At 46.5% G+C, this 14,787-nt stretch overlaps 1 protein-coding gene across 2 annotated transcripts in view; it reads left to right on the plus strand.

Moving 5' to 3' along the window:
• The window catches only part of PBX1 (PBX homeobox 1), a 285,383-nt gene that overhangs the window by 210,876 nt on the left and 59,720 nt on the right, over positions 1-14,787 (plus strand). For both annotated transcript variants that reach the window (XM_060090859.1, XM_060090860.1), the window contains exon 3: positions 14,062-14,306. In XM_060090859.1, the coding sequence (XP_059946842.1) occupies positions 14,062-14,306 (245 nt within the window). The remainder of the gene's footprint in view (positions 1-14,061; positions 14,307-14,787) is intronic.

Below are 14,787 nucleotides of genomic sequence, written 5' to 3' on the forward strand. Positions count from 1 at the left end.
CCCCATATTGTTCAGGTGAGAGTACAAGCAAATGAGCTTATTTTTGGCAAATTGCTTTGCAACTTTCATTCCCCCACAAGAAAATATCCCTGTTTCCATGGCTCCCGTACCATTTGTCCACACACCTATTACTTTCACTTTGTGTTATCAGCCAGTGCTTCTCTTTCCCCCATGATTCTGCAGACTTCTCTTATTTCTGGTCGAGTCTCTCCAGCTGAAATACAGGACCCAGCAGAGAGTAGATACTCGGCATATGTTTGTTGAGTGACTGCTTGACCAAGAGACCAGCCTGGGTCCTTGTTGGTGAAATTGTGCAGGCTGGCAACACTTTGTGCAGGCTGAGAGATTTTTGTTTTAACGGAGCTGTAAGGCTGTCACTAGACATAAGTGGACATGACCAGTCTGGCAGAGTCAGAGTGTCACTGGAAAGCAAGCAGCTCCCAAAGAGAAAAGCAAAGTTGGCTTCTGAGATGACTGTGTATCTGTTACCCCAAAGAGCATGAGACCCTGTAAGGGCCTCTGATGAAGTGGAGACAGGTGGGGTCTCCTCTCTTTACTGCAGGGAACTTGCTGGGCAATCAGCACTCTGTACCTCAGTGTCCTCAGCAAAATAGATGCAGTTTGCCAGTGATGTACCATCGTTGAGGGGCCTGAGGAGGACCATGGTAACATCAGCCTGGTGGAACAGTTAAGAGATATTTTGTGGGTTGGAGAGATACCGGCTCACCCAGTAGAAGAGAAAACAAGATACCTTTTCAGATAAGTGTAGTAAGAACCACAGTAAATAAGGCCCAGCCTCAGGGAGGCAGATCTTTAAAGGAAAATTAAGATCTCCATCATCTGTCTCTCTGTCAACCGTTGATGTATTTAGCGAGTGCCTTGTGGTGCTAAATGCTTTTTGATAATGATGGTCATGATGACCACCGTACCTCCCCACAGGGGAGGGCACCTCCTGTGTGAGAGTTCTTGGTGGGAGGGGGGGCTCCATCTCAAGCACACAGAAGGAAGGAATGGTCCAGAAAACGCTTCTCTCTTCTCTCCCCGACATCCTGATTTTACCAGGATGTAAAAGCAACACCAACAAGAAAAAGCCCGACTGAAAATCAGAGCCTAATCGTTCCCATCTGCTTCAGTGCTGCTTCCCCTCACTGCCTGCCAGGATGTTTGCCGCAGACGCTAAGTAGCACATTATTTTCGATAAGTTTCAATCATTTACTTGAAATCGACTTCTCCTTTAAGATGTCCCCCTGGCAACTTGAATCGGCATTTGAGAATGCTTGCTCAGGGTAGAATTTGAATGCTTACACTCAAGTGCAAGAAAAGTTAAACCCATTTGACTGCCAGGTGTTTATGTTTTCGAGATTTCGGCCACGTGGACTCTGGTGGGAAGAGGGGACACCACGGAGGACAGCCCAGGAGCTCAGAGCCACCGCGGAGCTCATTCCCCAAGGAAAGGCACAGGTGCTGAGATGGGAAAGATTGGAAATGATGGCTTCATGGACTCTTCCCCAAAGCAGAAATGTCGCGCCTCTCTTAAGCCAAGACCTTTCTTGGTCCCCATGACATGTTCCTCTTTTATGCTGAGACCAGGCTAGTGATGACTGAAGGCATGTTTTGCAATCTGGAGCTCATCATCTCAGTGTCCTCCCCCCATTCCACCACCACAACCAGCATTTCTTATTCAGCATTCTCATCCTCTTGCCCAGGATGAGACTCTAGACACAGCTAGCAGGCTGTCCTGCCGTCCAACCTTCCTTATCTGTAAAAGACTTGGTGCTTTCAGAGGCTACTCAGAAAGTTCTGAGAAGCAGAAAAAGCCTCTTGCTTCTCCTGTAGCCTGTTTGCCTGCAGATTCTGCAGCCCCTGGTGTCTGAGAATGACACCAGTGACTCATTAGCAGCAAGACATGTGCTTCGGGTGGTTTTTATAAAGAGTGGTGATGGATCATCCACATACGCTCCCTGAAGGACCCTGACTGACCTTGTGTACATTTGTGAGATGACTGTCTGGGGTCACAGGTGTTGTTTGTGGTCATGGAAAAAGGAAAGCTAATTGGCAGGTGTTTTGAAATGGACCTGGGATGCCCATAAATAGACCAGAGTCCTTCCGCTGGGGAATTTCTGCTACCACCAAAGCGAATGGAGGTGATTTCTTCTCTAAGTGGGCTGCACTGGGATTCCTCTTTCCCTTCTCCTGTGTTCCTCTTCCAGTTCTCTGGAGCTGGCAAACCCAGCAGGCTGGTTAGAGTACAAACATTATTTTACTATGGTGTAAGGAAAATATCCCAATACAAGCTGTATGTAAGTGGGCAAGTTCCAGCAGCCTAAAGTCATCTGTTAGAACTTGGTCTCACATATTGCTCCTGCTCTTACATTTGCTTCTAGGATGACAGTTTAGTCTGCCTTAGCTTTCCTCTGGTCAAGATGGAATCCCCACTTTGCTTCCTTCATCACAGAGGCGGCAGAGTACTCTTGGCTGGTTTCCACATACAGCCACCCCTCACCACCCACCCCTCTCTTTCCTGGTTCAGACTACACTCCTCCAGGCCATCCAACACCCTGACCAGGAGGCCTCTCCTTCCCCTGCTCCAAACTCCAGGCTTCCCAGATCTTCTCCCACTTCTGCTAATAGCCTGAGTGGTAGCCAAGAGAGGCCCCTCTAAGGATCAAGGCTTTTTCTGTCCGTTCTAAACCTTCTCTTTTTTTGCAGAGAGAAATTCTCCCCAGTGGCTACTCAGGTTTTTCTGTGACTTGCCTCTAGTTATTAAATCTGCCTCTTTCTAATTTCCTCTGTAACATTCTACCCAACAAGAAATCACTCTGCCTTCTAGAGTTCTTTCTTCTTTTTTTCTTAATAGCTTTTATTAGCTTAGATTGGTTAAGCTGCCAAACACAAATAAAACAAATCAAAAACCTCCCCAACTCCCAAGACAACTTGGCTTAAACAAAATGCAAGTTTATTTCTCTCTTACTTTCATATAGTCTGAAGGTGACCACAGACTGGTCTGTAGGATATGAGAACTTCTATCTGGTTTCTCTCCCTAGTGTGGCTTCTATTCCCCAGGTCAACTCATGGTCCAGAGTGGCTGCTAGAGCCCCAGCCATTATATTCATGTTCCAGGTAGCAAAAGGAGAAGAGAGAAAGCGGCAAGAAAGGCATTTCTTCTTTTTAAGGATGTTCCTAGGAGTTTTATGTCTTACTTCTACTCATCTATCACTAACTGGAATTTTGTCACTGGAGGCATGACCACATCTAGCTGCAAGGGAACCTGGAAATTGTTTTTCCTCCCAGTGACCCTGAACTTAACTAAATATCAGTGTTCTGTGTCCATGGAGAGGAATGTGTTGGAAGAAACCAGCAGAGCATCCTTTTCCTTCATCTTTGTACCAAAACTCTCTGCCAGGCCCTTTTCCTAGCTTTCCCCTCTCCTGGGTCCCATACAGGAGAGAGACACGTGCTCCATCACATCTCATATCTCAAGAAAACATTAGTAGAGTTAAAGCACACATATACATGAAGTGACCTTATTATTATCAGTGTTAGTTGCAGTGGTAACGGTAGTCCTGAGATTCAGCAAGTCTTTTCCTTCCTCTTATAGATTCAAAGAAATTGTCTTCCAATGGAGGGAGAAGTAGAAGGACCAAGTTAAAGAGGCCAAAGGGATGGAGACAGCCAGAATGTCTCACCTCATTTCCTGATTCTAGGCCCTGTGTCTGACCCTGACTAGAATTTGCTGTTTGCCAACTGTAATGACATCCCTCTGTCCTTGGTCTGCACACCTCTGTCTGTGGAGGTCATCTGGCAGAGGTGTCCCTTTCCCACCTGTTAGAGAGTAAGCCTCCTCCAGAGGATGAAGGTGTACTATTAGTAGAAGTATGCGTCTTCTGATTTGTGGAATTGCAAATAATCATGGAGCAAGTTAGCTGTTATCACTGTCTTCTGTAAGGACCCCTCAAAATCAACAGCACATTGTATTAGGAACCCTGCCGTTGAATTATTCTGTAATTTTCAAAAACTGGAAAGATTTTTGTGGGAACAAAATGCTCTTTTTTTCAAACTTAGTTCTGAGGAAATCGTTTGGAAGGTTGGAGGAAAAAAAATAATTCTGCTATGATTGAACTTGAAAATATGCAAGTCACTGCTAGTCACTAGGAGCTAGAAAAGCATTCGTAGTCCTAAGACAGCGGAATGATGTCAAGAAGATAAGATCACACATGATACAAATGTGGCAATATCCAATTATCTTAATATTTTGAGTGTGGGGTTTCTCTATGCCCCGGCAGAAAGGGATGACTGTGAGGTCTGAATCCCACCCAAAAGTCGAAACTGAAACACATTTCTTCAAACCTTGATCATGAATAGAATCTTTGCTCCCTTCTGGTTATAATTTATTTTTTTAATGGAAATTTGAAAGCAGCCATTAAAGAGGATATCCAGGCTAGCTTGTCTGACACAAGGTGAGATTGCTTCAGAGCTGAGTGGCTCCCAGAAGGGTCTTTTCAGCCTTCTAGGAGGATTGCATCTTACAATGTGAGGTCAGGATGCTTTCTGGCTCAGGTAGACTAAAGCCAGGGGCTCTTGTAAAGAGGGGACACATCAGGCTTCAGAGGAAGTGGGATTCTTAATGTGCTTGGAAGAAGAATAGCAAGAAAGGAACATAAAGAGGGGGAAAGAGGAGAAAAAAGAAGACGACGTTTTGAAATGTATTCTTTGAGCTGAGGATCGATTTCCTGGGCTTGATGGTGTCAGTCTGAGCTTGCCTTGGAAGCACAGCACAGTGAGGTAGGGTGTGTGTGTGTGTGTGTGTGTGTGTGTGTGTCTGTACACTCATTAACTTAGCCTGGTTCCTTCTGCCTTGCTGATTCCTAACATATAAAAACCAAACTCTTAACTCTAAATCTATCTTGCTTTCTTATTCTTCCCAAAGGGACCTTTATCGATGGAATTGATTTAGATTTAACCAACAATTGAAAACCTACCAGTTACCAAGCACGGACACGTGCTTTTGTAAAAATAACCTTATTTAATCCTTTAATAAGAATCATGGTGTGGTTGATATTATTGACTGTTGGGTGATAAAGAAACTGAGCTTAAGGGAGACAAGGTCATGCAGTGGGAGCCTTGGACCTGGCTTTGTACCAGTGTTCTTCCTTCGTGCCATGTTATGGAGCTGACAGAAGAGGGCTTGGGTCCTTACGCTTTGGGAGGATATTGAAATCTAATGGGAGAGGAAATCTGTCATGAATTAGCACTTGCAGGCAATGTGCTAGGTGCCTAATTGAGACTCCAAGCTACAGAATATTTTCATCTTAAGGCAAGAGAATAGTGAGAAATCTCTCTTTCTTTCTCTGTGGTCACTTCCTTGAGGAGCTACCATTGTAGGGAGAAGCTTGCATCTCTGGGATTGCACAGCAAGCCGCCAACCAATGGCTCCCAATTTCTCATGCTTTTTATGTACAACTTGGTAGGAAACCGTTTCTTGCATCATGGGCTACCAGGTGCCGTCTGGGCCTCTCACACCCTGTGCTGGTCCTCCCCGGGGAGCTTTTCTTCTTTTCTCACCCCTTTAAGCATGGCAGTCTGAGGCCAAGGCCAGTGTGACGTCATGCCCTCCTACCAACTTCTGCAATAACTCTTTAGGCCAAGGGGTTCCCCGAGCAGCAGTCCAAGCTAGAGCTATTAAGGCCCAATGCCCCTTACCCAGGCAGCCGGCACCTGTCCAGGAAGGCAGGAGTCTGCTGCCCAGCACATGAGCCTGCTGTCTGCCAGCTGGCCCAGGAGGCTCTGTGTGCCAAGCAGGGGACGTGTGATCGGGATCCGTGCCCGAGTGTTTCCTGAGAAGTAGAAAATGCATGTGACCAGGGCTGCCAAAGCCTGGCCCAGAAAAAAGGATGACAAGAAAAGCAAGGCATGTTTCTCTAAAGAAGACCCAAAAATATAAACCACCACCACCACAACAAAAATATGTAAAACCATCTCGAGAGTGTCATATATTTGTATTTTCACCTCCTGCCCTAAAACTTCTCAGAAAGCCTTGCACGTAGTAGTGGATGGTAAGTGTGAAAAAATGAGTGTATCATTAAGGTCCCTGCTCGACCAATTTTATTTTGAAACTCAGGTACCAGTGCCTGGTACCATAGGAGATGCTCAGTGAATATTTGTGGGATGAAATTCTTGAGGAATCTCAAAGTCTTGCTGTCAACTGACTAAAGCCCTCAAGTCTCCTTGCTTGGTCTACCTGCCTAACAAACCAAGACAAAAAGTTGAAAGGCCTAGAAGACATCTTATCTTCATGTCTAAACCCCTGGTGATGCCATAAGAAAACCCTAGACCCGTGGGTCCCAACCTTGGTGTCCCTAAGCTTCTAAAGGGCTAAGAGACAAACAGCTGATAGTCCAAGGGTGGCTGTCACACTTGAAGTCTCCATGAACTTGGACTTCTCATCTGACAAAGCTGCTCCAGGCAACTGTAGCCTCAGAGATCTCCACCTAGGCTGGATGGTCTCCGCTCAGGTGGTAACTCGTCTTCCATGCCATCCAGAAGCACTGACTGGCAGCTATCTCTAATGCTGGTTTGTAAAATTCAGGAAATCACATTGTTAAATCATTTCCATTTGTTGGATGGACAGACTCTTCAAAACACACAAAAACGCTTGTCCATCAAACAAATGAAGGGGTTGAGAATTAAGGGGTGAAAAACATTGGGACATATTACCCTAAGCTTCAAGACACTAACATCAGATGTCGGTCCCACCTTTGGTTCAGAAGAATCAAATTATGTCGTAGTTATTTTTCAGCTCAAGCTAGTTCCTTATATGGGGCAAGTGTGCTTGTGGGAAATGAAGGAAACTGTAGGAAGGAAGAGAGGGTGTGTACCCATTGGGACTTTTTTGGTTGCCAGCCACCTACTCTGACAACATGATGCTCCCACCACAGGCCTCAGGGCAGTTGGTGTAGCGTGCAAGAAGGGACTAGAGGAGTCTAAGCCCTGGGCTTCTTGAAGCCAGAGCCCATGTCTGATGATTCTTGGAAATCCCAGCACCCACCTCATTCCTGGCACCTTAGAGGCACGCAGTTAGTAACGTAAGTGAACTGAGCACTCCTCAGAGGGCTCATTTTGGGTCACATGGTATGTGTGGCCCCTTCACTGTGGGCCACTGTCAGCCCTCCCAGGAATTCTTCCCCAGGTACCAGTCATGTGCCAGGCTCTCCCCAAAACCCAGAGCCTTCATCGTGGATAATGTTGGGTTACTGGGGACATACCAGGCTGTGCGTTCTGGAGGCTCTGGGTTAATGACTGTGTAGATTTGCTTACTTAGAATTTTCAGGCTGATTTGACAGGGTTTTGAAGTGGGGGTGGAAGAGGTGACAGAGGGAAAGGCCTTCTACTAGCAGCTGACTCTGGTCCAAATTGTAACTGGACCAGAGGGAGAAAGAGCCTATATAAGGAACTGCCTCGCCAAGGACAGTGGACTGAGGCAGAGATCATCGGAGAGTACCGTCCTGCACCCTTCCCTCCTTCCCTCTTTCTCATATATTAAGAGATGCTTGAATAGCTGCTCAGTGCCAGAGGCTCTGTGTGGTCATAGTGGGGATACGTAGATGTAGGACAGGTTGTCACTGCTTTTCAGAAGCTCACAACCTTGCTCGCAAGGCAGAAGGTGTGACCTTGGTTGTTCTGAGATGTGCTGTGGCTGTGGTGTAGATAGTACTTGCCCTGGTGGCTCAGAGGCAAGGGAGCTCCTTTTTAGCTGTTGTCTGGGTGGGTTTCATGGAGAAGGACTTTGAGCTGAGATTTGAAATAGGATTTTTCTGGCTGAGATGGAAGAGGGCATTCTATCACACGGCTCAGTGGCTCTAATCATGATGGTCCTATTGGCCAAAAGAAGTAATTGAAGAGGACCAGATTTGGAGGAAATTGTAAAGAAATTAAGAAGTCAGTAGGAACAACTTCCTTCCCTACCTCGTATCTGGTTGTCTTCTGCCTAGAGTGTCAGTCATGACCTAGGCCGCAGAAGACATTTTGTGTGTGCGTTTGTGTGTGTGTGTGCATGCATGCACACATACGCAGAATTGAAATCACATCCACTTGGCTACCATTTGTGACAGTCAGAATCCTAACGTTGTACTAAGAGTTGAAGACCTAGATTCTAGTCGTGGCTTGTCCCTTTTTTTTTTTTTTTTTTTTGCGGAACGCAGGCCTCTCACTGCTGTGGCCTCTCCCTTAGCGGAGCACAGGCTCCGGACGCGCAGGCTCAGCGGCCATGGTTCACGGGCCCAGCCGCTCCGCGGCGTGTGGGATCTTCCCAGACCGGGTCACGAACCCGCGTCCCCTGCATCGGCAGGCGGACTCTCAACCACTGCACCACCAGGGAAGCCCCGTCCCATTTGCTTTGATTTGGGGGAGATTACTTTGCCTTTGTAATCTGCAGTTATCTACTATCTAAGTTTGGAATATTTCTTCATGTTTTATAAGGTGATGCAATTCATTGCACACAAGTACTTTCTGAACAAATAAAAGGTGTTAACTGTGATATTTCCAGGAGGCAGGCACTTTGCTCTATTTCTAAAAAATGAAAGGACAACGGATTGCTGTCCCAGTACTTCTGTCCAAAGTTCTGACCCCCCGGGAGATGGCAGAGCAGGGCTCGGGGTGAGGCTGGCAGAGCTTCCCTCCCCCAGCTTTCCTGGTCATGTGTGTTGAAGAACAGCTCGTGGACAGTGGAACAACTGCGTGGGGGTTAAGTCTTGTGCCTTTAAATCAAGCAAAGAGGTTGGCCAGAAAGTGTGAGGGCTCCCATCCTGGGGAGAACGCCTTATGCCCTTTCCCAAACCGCCTGTCTGTTGGCTGTCTATCTCTATCATCTCTCTCTATCTCTCAGCCCAGCTTTGGGTCCCTGGACTGCTGTCCGAATCTGAAGACAGCCCTCTCCGTAGATCTGCCCTCCTCCCCTGCTGCCTGCCCCACCCGTGGAAGTATGAATCTAAGCGGGGGCATTTTCCCCAGCTCTGAAATAACCTGGGACAGGAAACAGCCGGACCCTCCCAGTCCAACCAGTCCTTGGTGAAGAAAGAGTGCCCTCTAGTGGGCGTTGTCTGGAGCTGCTCCGGATCCATGTCACAGCTCAGCCAAGGACGAAACAACCCGCTCGTGGCCCTCCTGCCAAGGATCTCGAAACTGCCTTTGGGTTTGGTTTGTTTTTCTCCTTGTGTGAAGAAAAATAAATAAAGAACAGCAGGAGACCAGTTGTGAGAGCAGCTCCGACAGTGCTCTGACAGCCTCCTTATCTTGTGAGGTTCACCAAAGAACCCCAGGGCCAGTGATGGCAGCAAGGTAGACTGTGACATCGGGTGCTTTTGAAAGGGCATGTGACAATTTCTATATACATCACTTACCTGTCTTGGCCGGTCTCTTCCATGAGGGGTTAGATTTATGAGAAGGAAACTCTACTGAAGAATGATTACTAAAAGGGTTAAATATCTTTTGGGGTGACCCTCCGTGGAGAGCAAATCCACTGCAGTTGATTTCATTTTTGGTAGTGGAAGTGTACAGATCTGACTGTTAAAACCCTGTATATACTGGCATAAACAGGGGATTTTTCCCTTTAAAACCTGTTTCAGTAAAAGCTGTTGGGTGGGGAGCATAGCAGGGCGGGGGCTAGGGAGAGTGCAGGACACCCATCAGGGGAGCAGGAACCTGATCATATGTGATGGTTGCTGGATTAGGTAACAGCTCCGCTGGTTGAAATTGGATCTTGGAGGGTGAGTGTTAACATATCTGGTGTCCTGGCGAAAGGTTCATTTGAGACCTGCATGGTGCCACAGAGATAAAAAAGGAGCTTTTAAATAATCATTTTGTCTCCTACTTGCCAGAGTGCCGGCTTCAAGCAGTAAATAGGTAACATCACTCTGCTTAGACATATCAGCCTTTTCATTTATTTATTTAATGTTGGTGGGATTTTTTTTAAACTCCCTGGCCGAACAGTTTCTCATACCAGTGAATCTCAACACGCATTTTTTTTTTGTGGGGGGGTACGCGGGCCTCTCACTGTTGTGAAGCCCCAACACCCATTTTTATAGTGGTACATTCGGATGCTGCTCCTTCTGGGCAGAAATCTGTACATGCAGTGTTGTTTATTGGTCCCTCCGGGCCTCTGCCCAGCACACATACACAGCCCAAGACCCTCAGAAACAGAATCTTCCATGTAAAATAGTGGAAGAGGAAAGTTTTCTTTTGCTTATATTGTGTATGTGTGTGTGTGTGTGTGTGTGTGTGTGTGTGTGTGTAGTTATGGTGGTGGATCTGACACATACTCTGAAATTTCTATTTTCACAATCATTTGAGTATAATTTAAAGGGTGTAATTTGGAGAAGACTGTTTTTTTTTTTTTTTCCCACACTTTTCTGTTCTTTTATTTTCTTCAAATCTCTGGTTTGGGGCCAATTTATGTGTCCTGAACTCTGAGTATAAATGCAAGCAACACTGATGTTATGGTACATTGTATTTCTAGCATACCAGTTTCTTCTTGGCCACATTTAGAAATCAATTATATGAAATCTTAGTGAATCCAAATTTCTTTTTGAAGAGTATTTGTTTACAGGATTCATCAAATTATATAAAAGCTAAGAGAAATGATAACACTCTTACTGTGCGTGTGTGTTTTTTTTTCCCCCGGCTAAATGTATCTTTCACACCTGAGGGGGAAAAAAAAGAGTCAGTATAGATTACGGCTTTACCCTCTGTGATAGTCCTGGAACTTCTTTGGTGGGTAGGGGGGTTATGCTGTATCCTTTCAGTGTCTTTGGCCAGCTTTAGCAATTTCCTTTCTTATTTCATTTAAAACCAGTTAGATTTCAAGACCAAGAAAAATATTAATTAGGTAGGTGTACAGAGTTTGTGTGGACGTTTTGTGCTTCCCGTTGATTGTTTAAACGAAAAAGTGGGGCATGGGCGTGGGTGCAACTGAGAGAGGCTGGGAAGGGAAAATATTTTCAGAGGTAAATATTGGGCACATGGGAAATACTAGTAGTAACATGCCCACCTAGTCACCTACCTAGTACCTGGAAAAACTAGTACCAGCACTTTGGTCTGTGCATGCCTATCTCTTTGCCTCTCTTTCTCCTCTCATAACGAATTGAACTTTGCTAGAGGAGCAAGCTAATGGGGTGAGCAGGTCAGTCTTAGGCACAGGTGCTGTCTGACGATGCTCATCATCACCTCAGGTAAGGCAGTGTTTAGGTAGCCCTAGGAAAGCATGTCTTCACCATTAAGATGACATGATTATTTTTTGCTTTGCTAACATTGTTGCGACCAGAAACCATTACAAGATCTGTCAGTGCTGGATCTGTCAGGAAGGATTGTTACAGAGTGGTGAGGAGGAAGCACTTGGAGGCATCACTGCCTGGCTCAGGTGTTAGCAGCCTCAGCATCTCGGGGAGGTTGCCCGTCAGCCGAAGTTTGCAGCCTCTTCTGGGATACACTGGCCATATTAGTGTCAAGTTTTGCCTCAGCACCAGTTTTTTAATGATCAAGCAAAAGTGCAACAATTACAGAATGGCTCAGAGTTGATCTTCTTTTTCTTTTTTCATTTGTAAATGGCCCATAGATATTTTTCGTTGGTAAAGTAATTAAAATTCATTCAATAAAATTCACTGGGGAAACATCCATAAACCCCACGTAAATGCCCTCACCTGGTAGAATTCACTGGGCTGTACAGGCCAGGAAGGAGGGGTTCCTGGGCTCTAAGCCCAGCTGCTTGGGGGGTCACATTCTTTTCCGCACCTTTAGGGACTGGTATTCAGGAAATGGTCACTGCATTCATTTCCTTTCTTAAGGAAACCTTTGTTAGTGGTGATATGTTCTTCTGAGGACTTTGTAGATCTGAGTAAATAAATTCAAGGAACTGAATAACATGACTAAATCTTTATTATTCTAAGATCTAAGGGACAGTTTCCCATTACAAAAGAAGGATTTCTTTGGCAAAAGGTCCAAAATAAACCTCCAGGATCCCCTAACCTGTGCCATTAACAATGTAGCAATTTTCTTTTAGTGCAGCAGAATATTAAAAATTCAGATGCAAGAGGAGAACCTGGGTCCTGAAGTGTGGGCTTGTTGTGCGTCAGGGTGGACTTCCTTCTTCCCTCCCCAGCTAACTGCCTTCCCCACGTCCTCCCTTCCCTCCTCCTGTCATTTCTTACTTCATGGGGTGTGGGGGGCACGTGTCCCTACCCTGTGCCTTTAATCCTCCTGTCCCTAACTGCCACCCCTGGTCCACGTGGCTTGACCTTCCACTTGACTGTCTCCTGTTTCATGAAAGCAAAGCTGCCATTTTCCTTTTAGCACAGGAATCGGGCTTTCCTTTGAAACAACTTCCAAGGTTGCTTCTTGTCATGCCTGTTAGAAGCCAGGAGCATGTGGACACAGCCAGCAGTTACGCTGGTATTATACGTGATGAAGTGTCCTGAATGTCTCCATGTCCCCTCGGATTGAGCTCAGATCCACCTTCCCTGTCACAGCCCCGTGGGGCTGCCTTGCTAGGGCTCAGGAGACAACTGCACCTGGCACCGTCCCTGTGGTGCTCACCAGATGCATCCTGGCTGGAAACAGCTCTGGACTCTCTGGCTGCGCCAGTGCTCACATACCCACCAGGCCGCGTAGACCCTGCCATCTCCATCCCCAAGATGTGAACCAGCATGGGACGCCTTCTCCTCTGTCTTTAATCATGTTCCTCCTTCCCTACCCTCAATTTGTTTTTAATTGGAAATTCTTTTCGTGTTCGCTCTCAACAAAGACTTGGCTGCTGACAAGTAAACTGGGCTCAGATGAGTGATTTACTTTATGGCAGGTTGTATGAAGGTAGTAAAAAGAGACTGCCTAGCTCTTCTGCTGATTTACTAAATCACTTGATCTCTTTCAGTCGAAATCACCCCCTCATCCCCCGCAAATGGTCATGGTGTTTTAACAAAAAGCAGCCTCTAACAGAGCTGAGCCTCCTCCATCCTATCAGAATACCGGCTTCTCTGAATCCCTGAGACAGCTTGTTAAAAGGACCTCACCCTTGTTTGTACCAGGATGGAGTTCTTATCACCTGGAACAGATTGATCTCAATGTGGTGAGATGGAAATCCCTAGTCCAGGGGAGAGGTCTTAACACTTCACTCCAAATTAACTGGATTTGCCTGGCTTAGATTATTTTGGAGATGAAAATTCAGGCTGATCGAATATTACAAAATCAATGAGTGTAAAACCACAACCTCACAGAAATCTAAAATTAGAAATGAAGAAGGAAGTGCTTTTCCTTGAATTAAAATTTGGCAGTTTGGGGATGAAAGTGAAAATTACATTGCTATAATTATTTTTGTTTTGTAGATTTGAAATTTCTTTCACTGTGGTAAAATATGCATAACCTAAAACTTATCATTATAACTATTTTTGAGAGGACAGTCCAGTGGCATTAAGTACATTCGCATTGTTGTGCAGCCATCACCACCATCCACCTCTAGAACTCTTTTCATCTTCCCAAAATGAAACTCTGTACCGGTTAATCACAAACTCCTTATCCCCGCCCTCCCTGCAGCCCGTGGTACCCACCGGTCTACTTTCTGCCTCCATCAATTTGACTATGCTAGGTACCTCATATGATGGGATATAATTAACTTGGGGAACAAAGCAAATTTCTCCTTGCATTTTCTCCTCCTCCAATTCCTCTCTTTTCCCAACCCATTGCTCAGATGCCATATTGCAAGTAATTTGAGACTTAGCCAAACAGTACATTGGGAGCTTTTTTTTTTTTTTTTTCGGTACGCGGGCCTCTCACTGTTGTGGCCTCTCCCGTTGCGGAGCACAGGCTCCAGACGCGCAGGCTCAGCGGCCATGGCTCACGGGCCCAGCCGCTCCGCGGCATGTGGGATCTTCCCGGACCGGGGCACGAACTCGTGTCCCCTGCCTCTCAACCACTGCGCCACCAGGGAAGCCCACATTGGGAGCTTTTTGTTGTTATTGTTAAACTTTGCTTCATTGGGTTACTCTTAACACCTCCCCACTCTTTTGGGTCTTCCCGCAGTTTTGAGTATCCGGGGAGCGCAGGAAGAAGAGCCAACAGACCCCCAGCTGATGCGACTGGACAACATGCTGCTGGCGGAGGGGGTGGCCGGGCCAGAGAAGGGTGGCGGCTCGGCCGCGGCGGCTGCGGCGGCGGCAGCTTCTGGAGGCGCCGGTTCCGACAACTCGGTGGAGCATTCTGATTACAGAGCCAAACTCTCACAGATCAGACAAATCTACCACACGGAGCTGGAGAAATACGAGCAGGTAACCACAGCCCTGTGGGGTCTGGGCACCCCCCACCCCCAGCCCTTCAGGGAAAGGGCGGAGGCATCAGGAAACTCAGGCCTGTGGGCGCCGAGGCGGGCAGCTTTTCCTGGAGACTGACATCTGGGGTCCAGCATCTCCGGCCTCACCCCAGAGCCACTTGCTGAACCTGAGCCCACCGAGTCCTTGGTGTCCACTGTTGAAAGCCCGGGCAAACTAGAGATAAAGCCATTAAAAAAAAGTGGAAGTTGTAAATGATGATTTCAGGAAACATCCATAGTCAATATAAGGAAAACTCAGTTCCTGGAGCTCCAGAGTGTTTCCCTATGCGCATGCAGCCCCGGGGCTCTCAGGGTCATGAGCAGAGGGTCATGGTGCTCATGGAATCCTATGGGAACGGACACTAAAGTCCCTCACTCTACCTAGATTCAGTTCAAATGGGAGTCAAACATGTTCTGCTTTTTATATATGGTATGCAATA

Source organism: Mesoplodon densirostris, chromosome 2, assembly GCF_025265405.1.
Source record: "Mesoplodon densirostris isolate mMesDen1 chromosome 2, mMesDen1 primary haplotype, whole genome shotgun sequence".
Classification (NCBI taxonomy): Eukaryota; Metazoa; Chordata; class Mammalia; order Artiodactyla; family Ziphiidae; genus Mesoplodon; species Mesoplodon densirostris.